At 39.3% G+C, this 14046-nt stretch overlaps 1 protein-coding gene across 1 annotated transcript in view; it reads right to left on the bottom strand.

Moving 5' to 3' along the window:
* Window positions 1–14046, bottom strand: part of ADAMTSL3 (ADAMTS-like 3) — a 184739-nt gene that overhangs the window by 21413 nt on the left and 149280 nt on the right. The window contains exons 16-22 of the mRNA XM_010571932.1: window positions 13868–13997; window positions 12631–12823; window positions 11789–11968; window positions 10845–10998; window positions 5450–6530; window positions 3210–3337; window positions 2739–2867 (exon numbers count right to left, since the gene is read on the bottom strand). Coding sequence (XP_010570234.1) covers window positions 2739–2867; window positions 3210–3337; window positions 5450–6530; window positions 10845–10998; window positions 11789–11968; window positions 12631–12823; window positions 13868–13997 — 1995 coding nt within the window. The remainder of the gene's footprint in view (window positions 1–2738; window positions 2868–3209; window positions 3338–5449; window positions 6531–10844; window positions 10999–11788; window positions 11969–12630; window positions 12824–13867; window positions 13998–14046) is intronic.

Below are 14046 nucleotides of genomic sequence, written 5' to 3'. Positions count from 1 at the left end.
GTAGTCAGCTGGCTAACACTGCATGTAATACTAAACTTCATGTCCTTTCCGTTAAAACCATCAAACAAGAGCTGTCCTGTGTAACATGCCCTAATGAACCCAGAGCCCCTTAAGTGGAATATACTTGGTTCTCTTCAGGGCTTGAATAATTAAAGTGTGTATTGTACAGCCATTAGCCAGCCAGTAGAGGAAGTTGGGAAGTGTATCTGTCCTTACAACACCACCTCCTCTCTACCTTTCACAACTGTCTTTGTCAGATTGTTGGGTAGGCTGCTCCTACTTCCAGCTGAAGTTCTGCTCTATGACATGATATTCTCTCCTAAATGAACCGTTAATTTACCATTTTGCATATGTGCAGAATTTTTATATGTGTTTCAGAAAGAAAATTCCTGAATAGACCTTACACTGCTAGACACAAAATGTAGAACTCAATATGTAGATTTATTCACAGAGAAAACTATGGTTTGAACAACTATAAAAAAGTATGGTAAGTTATTCAGCCCACAGAAAAAAAACCTCAGAAGCATTGCAGCCAAGAAATTTAAAAGTAATTTAAGAATTCTGCTAGTGGCATGGCACTAATATTCTTCACACACACAGAGACACCTTATTCGTTAGATGGTTATTCTTACGGAGAACTATTTTGTGGGCTAGCAAAAGTCCAATAGATCAGATATATCTGCTTGATGCCACTGAGATATCTGCACGAGTAACATCTGTGTAGAAGGATCCTGAATAAGTATGCAGCAGAACATGAAGAACACACAAGGTCTTATCTAGTAATACCTCACTCAGGACAGGCAGAGATGTTGTCATCCACAAAGAAAGCATATCCTTCTTTCTGAGCATTCAGGAGGAAGGGCAGTGAGGAAAAGGTGCTCCAGATCTAGCCAAGGTCTCCCTGACACTAAAAGAAGGGCTGTCTCTTATAATTACTTTTACAGTTCATTCTAAGAGATCCTCAGCTGATAGTCACATTTGATCACTGTCCAATGGCATTTTTACTCTAGATATTAGTTGTAAGGATTTGCAGTGGGCTATTACTCCAAGAAGGCAAGAGATTATTAGTATAAATCAACGTGTCTGGTGAGGAGAAGAGGACTCTTGCAGACTCACATTGCCTGTTCGTAGGAACAGAACTTTTAGAGTGCATAGATATGTTCATATTTTTTCTGATTCAAACTCTTGTTGGTCTGGTAATTCACATGATGTTTTATCAGCATTCACAACAAAGTTCTCATCCTACTACAGTGCAAATGGACATATTTTTGGGTCCCACCGATTAGACAAACATATTAGCATAAAGTGCTATTAAGTTCAATCTTCTACAGTCAGTGGTTTATTAGTTTTCATTTAGGAAAGGAGATCAGTAAAAACTCTGCTTACATCAGTGCATAAGTTTTTCTGCTTCTAGGCTTAGTGACATTTTAAGACATGCAAGCTCTATTTTATTCACAAACAGTAATACTTCCTTGGCAATAACAGGAAATAAAGCAATTAGATAAATCATTTTTTAAGTCAACACTGGTGTCTTAGCATAACTAAAGTTTGGCTCATGAATATACACAATTCTAAAGCATTTGGAAATCTACAGTCCCATGTGAAAATATTAATTTATATTTAAATTGCTAACTGCTTACCCATCCTAACAATATTAATATTAAGAGTGTGACATTAACTCTCTGCTGAATTTGAGATGTAGGTCAGTTACACATAGAGTTGCCAAACTATAGTTGGAAAATATTACTTCATCAAAGAATTAGCCTTGGTACAACAGCGAATAGCAGAGCCACATGTCCTAATATATGTCAGCCTGGCGCCACTATTGTATGCAGAACTATTTGGATATTTCTATCACTACTCTGGTTCAGTATCAACACGCCTTCTGATATGCACTCCCCCAGCAATATGAACGTGAACAGCACACTGACTTTTCTGAAGCCTCTCTTCGCACTCAGTTGCAATTTTCTTTGTTATTAGCACCTTCATACATCTTCTTCAACAAGTCACAAAAGGTTGATGTTAGCTTATTAAATATTTGACAGAATATTGCTGTTGTGAGTTAAATCTTGCAATTTAAACTTAACAGATAGTAATGGTGAGATTTACAAGAAAATATCTACCCTTCCAACAAAGGACTAGAAAATAAAATGAAGCAGTGAACTGCTTAATGCATGTAGCTTCTGATTAACATTAATGCTGCTCCACAGATGTCAAGCTAGGAAATACCTATACGCTCTCATGGCTCGGCACTTTTCTTTGTTTCCTCACTGCAGCTGCAGACTGATGGCTCTAAAAGGTAAGTTTACTTCACTGTCAGGTTTAAAGTTCTATTAAGCTATGGCTGGAGATTTCATTTTCTGTTTTAACAATAGTCTAGACATATGTACATCTCAAATAGGGATAAGGAAAGTTCTCTGATGAGCAAGTCAGCTGGCCATGGTTGCTCCTGCAGCAAGATAGTCATTCACTCTGGTGGGCTTTAAGCTCTGTAGTGGAGCCTCAGACGACTTCATGGAAAGAAAAGCACTTTTAAAGGAAAGTCTGTTTGAACATATACATGTGTGTTTAAATTAAAGTGACAGACAGAAAAGAAATAGGACTGGTGTGGGTGACGTGCCTAATAAAAAATGACTAGTGATCAATGATTTTCTACCTTGACCGGTAATTTCTTTCAAGATGTAAGGTAAACTTCTGATTCCAATATTACAAAGAACTTCAGTGCAGTTCTTGCTTACCTTTCACTGGACAATCAACCATAATATTTGCTCCAATTCTTGCCACGATTGTACCTCCAACAACTGCTGAGAGACTGCTGGCTTCCAGATTTGTTACATTTAACTCAGAGGACAAGATGACAGGAATCTCTTTGAAATTAAAGGGATAATCAGTTTTAAAAGCTTTATTTGGCTTTTAAGTATACATCCTGTATTTAAATTCATCATGTTTGGAACAGATTTCAGTTTGCAAAGCAGCAGCCAGAAAATACAGGTGGGTAGATACAAGCAGACTGAGTTCACACCTGCTGTGGTTTTAGAGCAACAAAACCATCTTATTGCTACCTATTAAGTCAGGCAGAGTTTCAGGGATTGCCAACAAAAGAAACTATTTCACATTGGAGTTGGGATGGGTGCTTATATATATAAAAAAACCCCAAAACCGACCAACAAAACAAAACGTGCCTGACGCTGTGGATGCTACAGTCATACCTGCACGCAATAGCAATGATGTTTCCATATCAATACCAAAGTCATTGACAACCAGGCATCCATATGTACCAAGTTCCTTTTGACTAGGATTCCGAATCTGCACTTTTCCAATGGTGTCCAGGATCACCCTGCAGAATATTCAAGGAAAGACAAGGGTTACTACCCTGGGACAAACCCAGCTGAATCTTCTTGCAAGAGTTACAGATACATCAGGAAACCTCCTTTTTAGGAGTTTACCATTCTAGACCACTGCATGCAGTAACAGTTCTGCCTCCGTTGTGGTGACAAAAGGGCAACGCTAAGGGATACGTGCAGGGAAGATTCTTCACATATCCCTCTACAAAGCTGTGTCCTAGCTGCAGCCCTTCGGAGGACAGCGAGTTTGCTACTAGAAACCAGAATCCCTCGGGAACAACAGCATGAATAAATTAGACTACCACGATTAAAAGTATTAGGCTTGGCAAGAAATCCATCTCTCCAGAGCAAGCCTGGTTTTCAGCAGGATTGGGGAATTCACAAATGTATGGTCTAATCTGACTTCCAAATTACTCCAGGTTTTGGTGGTTTTTTGTTTTTAAAATTATCATCATTAAAGCTAAAGTCTTCCACCAAAACCCCACAGGTGTCTTGAATACCTTGCCTGCCATCTGAGGGGCAAGATAGGAGAGAGTGCATCACAGGCTGGGGAAGAGGCTGAAAATAGCAGCCTGGACTTTTCCCCCTTGTTACCTTTCTTAGCAGTAAGTTACACAAGTTATGCCATACACTCATTACGTTCAAAAAAACTGTAGCTCTGGCGTTCTCCCACACTGAGTACACTTACAAAAGCAAGAGATACACAAAAACATATTAAAAATACTTATGTCTCAACAAAACAAACCACCTCATGCATGGCTCAAGTATGGCCTTCTTTCACAAACCTGACAGATAAACAGCCCGTTTACCCCCTATACATAGATGAAATGCTATTAACGCTACTGGCTTTTGAGCACACACACACATATATATGGATTTGTGTATAAGAGACCTTACTGTGAAAAAAATCGGAAAGAAACCTACTTTGCCAATGTATCCCGTAAGTGCAAAAATATCGGTCTGGGCTAAAACGCAGGCAGTTTGTGGAAGTAGACATTAGGAATCAAACAGACACTTGTGAATAAACAAAACACCATCATGTCCAAAAAAATGAAAGTATCACTTGCAACAAATTAATGGGGAATTATGCATATTTCATAAAATAAACATAACTGGTGGGAGCTACATGGTTCCAAAAACATTTGCACTTTTAAAAATGGCTTAGTTTTGGTGTCTTTGCTTTAATTGATAGCCCTGCAGAAGTATATTTTTCTTGGCAGTGCAGTTAATCAGTTAAGTATGTTGAGAAATATCCAAAAGCGCCTTTATCATTTCAGAATCGTTTTTTTCATTACTCAAGAGCTAGCTATAATTCCAAGAGGCTCACACACGAAGTTAATGTTAATATTATCAGCTGAGCTTCTAATTTATCAGCAATGAAGTTAAAGTATTTGCTCAGTCTTGGGCAAATATCTGAATATAACACACTTGCTGGACTTGTTCTTCAGGTATAGTTCACAAATGTGATGGTAATACAGGTCCTTTATTATTTTGTATTCCACTATCCTCAACAGAAATATCTGTAAACTCTAAAGTACTGAAAAAAATCCATAAAAGCTCATTCTTTCTTTTAAAATTGAAGTTATGCAGCTGCAGTTATACCTGAAGATTTACTATGTTGAAGAATGGTGAGGGTACCAGTGATATTTTCCCTCCTTAGAATGAGTAAGAACTAAGATGTCTTTTCATCTCTACAATGGCAGAAGTTTTTAATGTGTTCCCACTGTATTTGGTTTCTGAACAAATCCAGCAGGATTCTTAATTTGAGTATAAATCTGTTAATTTTCTGATGCAGCTGAAATGATTAAGGCAGATCACAAAATACAGTCAGGACATCCAAAACAGTTCACCTAGTAAAAAAAAGTCAATCCTCCCACATAATATTGTGGAAATGGACATACACTTGGATGTTAGTAAAACCAAACAACATCACAGACACTTGAAAGAAAAAAAAAATTACTTAAATAAAAAGATGGAAGGCACAGTGTTCACACTTATCTCATTTTTACAACAGTATGTTTTAATATTGCACAGCAGGGTGGATTTTTACAGTTGATAGTGACATAATAAGTCATTCAAGAATAAAAGAGAAGATATTTACTTACTTCTCAGAGGCTTTTAATGTCTCGCCATCTTTTGTCCAAGTATATTTCACTTCACTAATACCAGCTGTTTCACACAGGAGATTGACAGCATGAGTATTCTTGGTCAGAAAAACTGTATTTCCAATTCGTACAGTCACTGTTTTGTTGAAGGAAACTTGAGGAATTTCCTTTTGCCTCATAATAACTGGAACCTTCTGGTCAAACATTAACTTATCAACAGTTTTTGTGCTGAAACGTTCAGATTCATTTGGTGATTTGCCCGTGAGTTTTGAGGCAAGTTTCTCATCCTGGGCCCCCTTCCATTTTTCAGTAGTTGGCTGTGGAGGCCTAGATAATTCAGCAACTAATTGATAAATGACCTGGGATGCCAAGTCATCATTGACTTCTCCAGTTTCAATGAGCTGACTCATGTTCCTTATCAGTTCTTCAAACTGCACCGTGTCCATGCTGTAGGCGCCTTGGAGAACTGCTGCCTCCAATCGTTTATTCTTGAATTCACGAGAGCTGAAGTCTTCTGCTGAATTACTCCCAAAGTTTTCAAGATGTCGCAGAAATGGCTGATCATTTAGTTGCCTGTCACCCAGATAGAGCTCGTTCTTCTTACTCCACATTTGCCACATTTTGCTCATTTTATGCCATTTGGCCCCAAAGCTGTTGGCCTCATTGTGATCTGGGTTACTGGTCTCACTGGCATGTTTTCTAAGATTCGGTGGTTCTATCAATCTGTTGTCTGTACCAATGAGTTTCAGTACAAATGTTTCATGCACAGAGCCTGCAATACACCGGTACACACCAATATCAGTAGCTTCAAGACTATGTATTTTCAGTGAGCCTGACTTGGTGATGCCAAGTCTTTTAGAGTTTTGTAAGTCTTGTCCATCTTTCTCCCACCGGATAAGTGATTTCTGGAACCTTCGTACAGGGCACTTAATTACAACAGATGTTTTTGGAAGTAAGTAGGCTCGGCTTCCTATGGTAAAATTAATGCGCTTTTCTTGTCTTGTTTGAATATAGACTCGGTGAATACTGACAATCTGAGGTCCATGAGCAGAATACTTTTCTGGAAGCTTTGGTTTAATCTCTGAAAGAAAACAAAGTGTTGAAAAGTATCTAATCATTGGCACTCATGCTTACAAAATCTGCTTTTCACAGAATGCTTGACAGAGCTTTTCCTGACTTTGTTCAAGTCAGATTGCAACATGCAGAGCTTTTATCTGAGTGACAAAAATGCAAAAATATGAACATGAAACCATAACATTCCCCTGCTCCAGCCAAGAATTCTATTGCTTCTGCCCCAAATCTCCTAACAATAAAAAGAAATGGGCAACATATACCTATATGAAGGACATAGATGGTGCACACATACATAAATGTGTATATACATGTATTATATAATATATTAATTTAAACTATAGATATAATCCTGTTATGGTTATATTTCCTATATATTTCCTACTGCTGCCTCAGAAAGGCTAGGCATGATGGGAATGGAAAGAGTGAATCAAAAATTTTGAACACATTATCATTTTCCCCACATTTGAGCACTGTTGAGTGCAGAATGACCTACATAAAACCTGTCCAAAAAGTAAGGCTCCCCTTGACTGTTATTTAAATTGTTGGCTGGCCATGCTGGTTGTCTGACTGAGTCAAGCCAAACTGATAGCAACATAGGAGGAGAAAGAAACAGTCAATGAAGACACAGTACATGCAACAAGCAAAGCCACCCTGTAATCATTGGCGGAGGGTAATTTCTTTGGGTTGAAAGATGAGTTGCTCACATGTTGTGCCAAGAAAGTAGGGAAGGAAGGGAGGAAAGAGAGAAATAAGTCAAAATTTTCAGAGGTTGAATAAAGTAATCAGATGAATTGACAAAAGCAGACAATAACAGCATAGAGCTTCATGCAGCGTGGGTATGGAGACACTGGGTATTATGAAGCTCCTCCTGCGTTGTACTGCAGGCACTTGGATGCTGAAAGGTTTCTAGGGAGCTGCCTGAATGAATACCACCACAGGCAGGCTTTCCCAGCAGTGGCTGGATAGGCACACCGGAGACAACATGAGAATGACTGCAATGCTTCGGATACCACTGTGTTGACTCACTGCTGGCAACTACTGTGCCCCACTTTGATCAGTAGAACTAATCTTACTAAGAAAACACTAGGTAGGTGAGAAACAAAGCGCTGTAGGAGGCTTGGAGCAAGGGCATGCACCCCCTGAGTTCGTTCCATGCAAGATGGAATTGGCCAGCTGGGAAGAGTCGGGAAACACTCTGCGTTGGCGCTAGGAAACAACCCAATTGTGTTTGGTGACCCAGCCTTTTGGTACATGACAGAGAAAAAAACCTCAGAGCCTGCAGAATGTGTGGATGAGCCAGGAAATGGACACACAAATCAAAATGCTTCTCAGCGTGCCTTAATCTCAAATCATTATTACTATTCCACTAGGTAGGTACATAAATAAAATGACAACCACACTGATGGCACACAAATGATATTTGAAAAACTGCATGCTTCTTATATACATATGCTTCAAATATGCTGTGAAGAAATAGGTGAAAAGCTAAATGCTTCAAGCATTCAATAAGTGTGTACACTATATGAACTACACCCTAGAGTGCATTCTTATGCTTATAAAACAAAATGGTTATTTTCAGTGTTTTGGGTAATGAGTTCAGACCTGTGGGGATATCATGGTTTCATAATTACACAGCTTTTAAATCGGTATTCATTATCCAGATACATGGTTCCCTCAACCATTTCACGTGGTACAACAAATAAATTGCTTTAGGCACACAGTTTACTAAAATCATTAAAGTAGCGTCCTGCTTTTAATAAGTCATTGGGCCCCAAATATTTATTTTTAGGGAAGTGTTCCAGTATAAAATCTTCCATTTCCAAAATCCAACTTACAGACACAGTAAGTGTAACTTTAAACACACAAATTAAAATACTTCAGGCTGTGGTCTGTTTACACTAGTTATTCCAACATGGAATTAAACCCAGTGCATACTTATAAATATGTTAACAAGTCTCATCCATTTCATTTTTTTTAAAAAAAGAAAGACCACTAACTCTCATTAGCAGTTCAACACTAAAGGGTGTGTATATTTTTACTGGTGACTGGTGAGCAAGGCTCGGAGTGAAACAAAGTTCAGAGTTGTGGATGGCAGGCCATATAAGTATATATGGTCATAAGAATATATGAGGCCACAGAAGTATGTGTTTTCTAGATCCTTAGTATCATCCAATCTTGCAGCTGCTGAGGTAACAGACTCTGGAAGAGGTTTTTTTCTACAAGGTAACTCTTGCTTAAGGATTAGATTGTACTGGAGCCACTGGACCTCATTATCACCCGGTACAAATCCATCTGCATCTATGAACTCTAATGGTCCTCTGCAGCTTTAGCTGGACCTCAGGTCCTGCTGACCTCAGGGCTAGACCAGTGTTATTTCCTATTTCTCAGAGCGGGCTTACTAAGTAGAAAACAGCTCCAATTACTAGTCCCAGGGTAAAAGGTTAAGTCTAAAAAGCCTCAGCACTGTCATGAGATGGTAAAAAAGAAGGAGCTCATCTGAGCCACAGAAGCATAATCTTGAGGAGGCACATTCAGAAACACTGCTCTCAAAGGCAAGAACCCCAAACAGCACACCTGCCACGCACCACGCTGCTCTTCACTGAGTCTGCTTCATTCTCTGTAGCTAGCCGTCTGCCGGTCCTAGGGCCACGCTATGTTCCTGTCTTCTGTTCGCTCCCCCTTCAAGGCAGGCTGAACCCATTGCTGCGGGAGGAGGAGATGCCTCCTGCACGTCCCTGTGAATCCAAAGCCTGCTGCTGCCACTGCCGCTGCCCCGGCTCCTTCTGCAAAACTCTAACTGGAACCCTGGGCACAGACGTGTCTCGTGCCTTCCCCTGCCCTCCTGTTGCATAGCCGGGGATTTTTCAGGCAGATCTGAGCTGCAAGGGCTCCCTTGTTCCAAAAGGTTGTGGAGACGAAGGGAGAGGACAGTGATTCTCTTTTATGACTTTGATCTGCACCCATTCAGTACAATCGCATTCCCTCTACAGTCCACTGCCCTGCCTTCTTGGCACTGTGGTGGAAGCTGACAATGTAACTTTAATATCAGCCTGTGCTAAGCAATTTGCAAACCAGCTACACTGCCATTCAACTATCCACAATTAATTAAATTCAGATAGATATGCAGCTCAAAATATTTTATTAAACCTTATGCCAAGGACATTCCTGAAGGTCCACAGGGCTTTATTTAAGTGGAGTTTTGAACCTCAGGATTTTGGCATGTTAATCTGAAATGCAGGCCAGGAAAAGAAGTTTCATATTATGTATGAATCAGTAATTATTCTATTTCTTATTTTGTTTTGTGACTAATTTTTAAAGCAAAGCTTCAAAATGTATAAAGTAGCTATTTCTTGACAGCACTATGAATTGGGTCAAAACACGTCTATCTCTCTGATCTGTGATCAAAACCAGGCCATTCATGCAGGCTTTTGGTTTTCCCCTACCTCAAAACTAAAAACTCTCCTTTTTTTGTTTCCTTTCAGCATCTTGCTCCCCAAACCTGCAAACTAATACTCTCTTCTATAAAGGAAGGAGAGTACAGGTTCAGACATAAGGAACCTGCATTTAGAACTGCCTATTTTAGGTTACTGCATGTAACTGAACATACTCTGTATCAGTATTTCCATCAGTGTTACACATATGCAATTAGTGCAACTAACATCAGTATCATAACCTGATTGTGCCCAAATTGTACAATTCCTACAGGCAATCCTTCTGAAAAAAATTCTTATATAGACAGTAATGAAACACTGGATTTTTTTGAAGAGTGTCTGTACTGTCATCACTTCCTGCAAAGCTCATGAGACTGGGATTCTCATTTCTACAAGGAAAGATAGAAATTATACCTAAAGCTACCACTAGCATGGAGTTTCAGGTTTTGAATTCCACTACGCTAAGTAAAATGTCCAGTGTAATATAAATGTACAGTGAAATGACAAGTCAGAACTGGATTCTTATCTTTTCTAATGTCCTTTGTAATTTACAGTCAATTTATGGACTTTTTTTTTTTGCAGTTGGGATAGTGCGAAGGGTAAAGGAAAAATCAGATCAAACGTAGGTAAGTATGAGGGTGAGAGGTATGTACCATTAACATGTATTCAAAAACTACTTCTTGAGATCATAACCTTTATTTCTGACTGGCAGAAAAGAAATTAAAAATGATCCTGTTATTACTGGTCTAGCAATTATGACACTCTCATTATGGCAGATTAGTAATGTTGTGAAAGTATAGGGAGCTGAGTGAATTAGCCTGTATACAGATTTTTCTTTATAAATAGATCATTCCAAATCAGCAAGAGACTACATTCAGTACCATACTTACTGTTGCAGGCATTCATCTGACAAGTCCTTACAAGCAGTGAAGGAGACAGACCACTACACATTGATCCATTTAATGTGACATATTGGCCCTTTGCTGTTAGGTTTTGGCAGGCAAGTTTCCTTCTCTGGATTCCAACACCACAGCTTACTGAGCACTGTGAAAGGAAGGATGCAGTCAAACTAAACTTGGTGTCCCACACCACACATGCTAATTTTAAACTAGGTTTGGGTTTTGGTTTTTTTTCTCTTCTGAGAAAGCGAGCATACACTCTAGTTCATACGAATATTTGTGTTATCCAGATATTAAACTCTCTCCACTTTTCCAGGCAATAAGAATATAAGACAGATAATTTGTTCCAGCAAGCAACTCAGGAACAATTAAAATAACATGACAGTATTTCTTTATGTCTAACCATGGGCAGAACAGAGCAATGAGATCTAGTAGCTAAGAGAAACAATTCAGCATGTTCCAAACAGTCTGTGTCAAATCTCCCAACCTTCTCTCCTAGCTTGTACTGCATGAACCTTTAATTGCAGCTTCTAAATTCAGTTTTATAAATCTTTTTTGAATGGGGAGTGGTAGGCAAGCCTGCATTGCATGGGACAGAAGGGGGACATATTCCAGAATAATGCAAATACATGCTTTTTGGAAGCTGTACTATGAAACAACTGACAGTTAAACAGGTCTGGTAGAACGCGTGCAATGCATTACAGCCTCTCGTTCAGCAACTCAAACACAGCTCAGGAAGGGGGCTGTGATCAGTCTGGTTGTAGGCAGGGGTGCACAGCAACTGCATGCACAGTTTAGTCCAGGTACATGCCTTGCAAAACCTTCAGCTACCCTGTGAATTTGTTGCTCCAAACATCTTATCCGCCCAAGCAGAAATCTTCAGAGCTCATGTTGTAACAGAGGGGTTTGGTTCACCCTTGTCGGGGGCTGCTTACCTTGGACCATTCTCCTACAACTAGCTGAGGAGGACAATCAACTTTTGCACATGGTTTACTAGTTGGCAATTTAGGTTCCGGGCAGGTGTCATCAGAGTGTTTCAGGAAACTTCCATCCGTCAACAGCTGCCTACAGTACACTTTGCGGGTCTGAATCCCTCCTCCACAAGTACGTGAACACTAAGGAGAAGAAGAGAACATAGCATGTACACCTGCATGAACATCTGGGCTCACCCATCACACTTTACACAAACACTGTAAGCTCCCCCCAGCCCCTGTTATGCTCTATTGAAAAATGACATCTACTTTAATTAAAAAGCAAGCCGCATGTAGAAAATTCTTCAGTCAAAATGTTCAGGTAATATATTAGAGACGATGAGAACCTAACTACTAAGTTAAAAAGTCACACCACCTGAATGCAATTAAGTAGTAGAAATCTTAAAGAAAAACATGCATCTTACATGCAGATCTGCCTACGTCTCGCATCACTTAATAGATCTGGTGGGAGTTTAGGAAACTTTGTCCTGGAGACAAAAAAAACGAGACAATGTCTCCAAAAGCAGGTTGTTGCATTTGTAGAGCATAGAAAGAGAGGTGATGTCTGGAGTAGCTGGTATCCAGCCTTCTGGAATCTTAAAAAGGACATTCCACCTCATCCTGTGACTACCCATTGGCATTGTTGTCAAAAGCAGTATTTTTGACCCTGGATTGGTTTGTTCTAATGAAATCAGTTGAAACACATACCAAAGTTTAGGAGCGACCTTCCACCTTATTCCACCTAGAGAATTTCAAGTATGTCGCCAGAGGAACACATTTAAACTATTTTTGTAACCCAGTCATACCTGTTGCCATTCCTCAACATGCCAACCAGGGGGACAATCAATCTGGTTACAAGCTTGTAAAGAATGAGGCTTTTTGTCTTTGCAGTCTTCAGCAGCAACAGCAGATCCCCCCGGCTGCTGGCAGTACACATCTCTCGTCTGTATCCCAACCCCGCACGTAGCTGAGCAGCGTCTCCAGGAGCCGCTTTGCCACCTGTTCCAACAACAGAGCCAAAAGCCCACGTTTTAGCAACTCACCTCAGATGGAGGAAGGAGCAATCATGTCCAAACAGACCCTAGCGAAAAATAACTGAAGGCATAGTTATTGATAGATGGCTAGAACATCCCTTTGGTTTGGCTGTAATGCAAAATTATAAACTAGATTTATAAACTTGCAGGTAACAAGGAAATGCAGAAGTTATTAACAATAAAGTAATAAAGATTCCTTTCCAGACAAATTACTTTCAGAATGCTCCTCATAAAAAACCAGCAGGTTGGCAGCCTGCTGACGTTTACCTTTATAAACGTAAATATGTAAATAGACCTTTCTTACATTTACAAAATTTCATTTAAATGTGTATATGTTTTCTATAAAACATCCTGTTCCTGTTAACTTCTTCCCTACGTTTTGCAAGAGGAGGTTTCTGCAAACACATAGAAACAATATGCAAAAGATCAGGGATGTCAGAGTTCAAAAGTGTGTAAATAAGGAAACACATGTCAAAATTTCACATATGGCCCTTTCAAGTGACCAAATTAGCTAGGTTTTCTTGGATTTGGACCGGGTTTGTTCTTTTCCCAGGATCTCCAGATAAACATAAGAAGCCATAAGAATTATGTGGGGCTACTAAAGAAGCATGTAATTAAAATAACTTTAAATCATAATTTCACTTTTTTTATTCGGTAAGGATAGAAAGTAAATATTCTCTGTTTTTTTGTGAAATTGCCTTAAAATTTTCCTTCTACCACTAGAAGACTTATGGCTGTTTTTCCAACTCTGGCAAATATCTGCACAGAAGAGATTTATTTCAGAAAATGTTCCCTATTTTATTGGTGAGATGTGAAGGGTGGAAAAGGAGTGAACAAGACCAAAAAAAAAACCCAACCCCAAAACCTTGTTAAAGACAGAAGTAGTGAAATTTCATCCCAAAGCAAGACCACAGTCCTAAAATCTGAACCCTTTCTGAGAAAGCCAATGTTTATTTAAGTCATATTAACCATTTCTTTGCCACAGTATGATTTCATTATCACAATGTACCTTGGAGGGCAAAGCTTCATATTGCAAGTACGAGTCATTGGTGGTGGTCTCTTGGAATTGTCACACAGGGTTTCATTGACGGCTTGTTTCGTCTCTACATGCAGACACATTGCAATCGCTTCTTGTGTTCCTGAATTAAAAAGGAAAACACCCATGAAACACTGAAGATGGAAGAGATT

Source organism: Haliaeetus leucocephalus, unplaced genomic scaffold, assembly GCF_000737465.1.
Source record: "Haliaeetus leucocephalus isolate CR32 unplaced genomic scaffold, Haliaeetus_leucocephalus-4.0 Scaffold339, whole genome shotgun sequence".
NCBI classification, from domain to species: domain Eukaryota; kingdom Metazoa; phylum Chordata; class Aves; order Accipitriformes; family Accipitridae; genus Haliaeetus; species Haliaeetus leucocephalus.
This window is presented reverse-complemented; position numbering and strand designations above follow the sequence as displayed.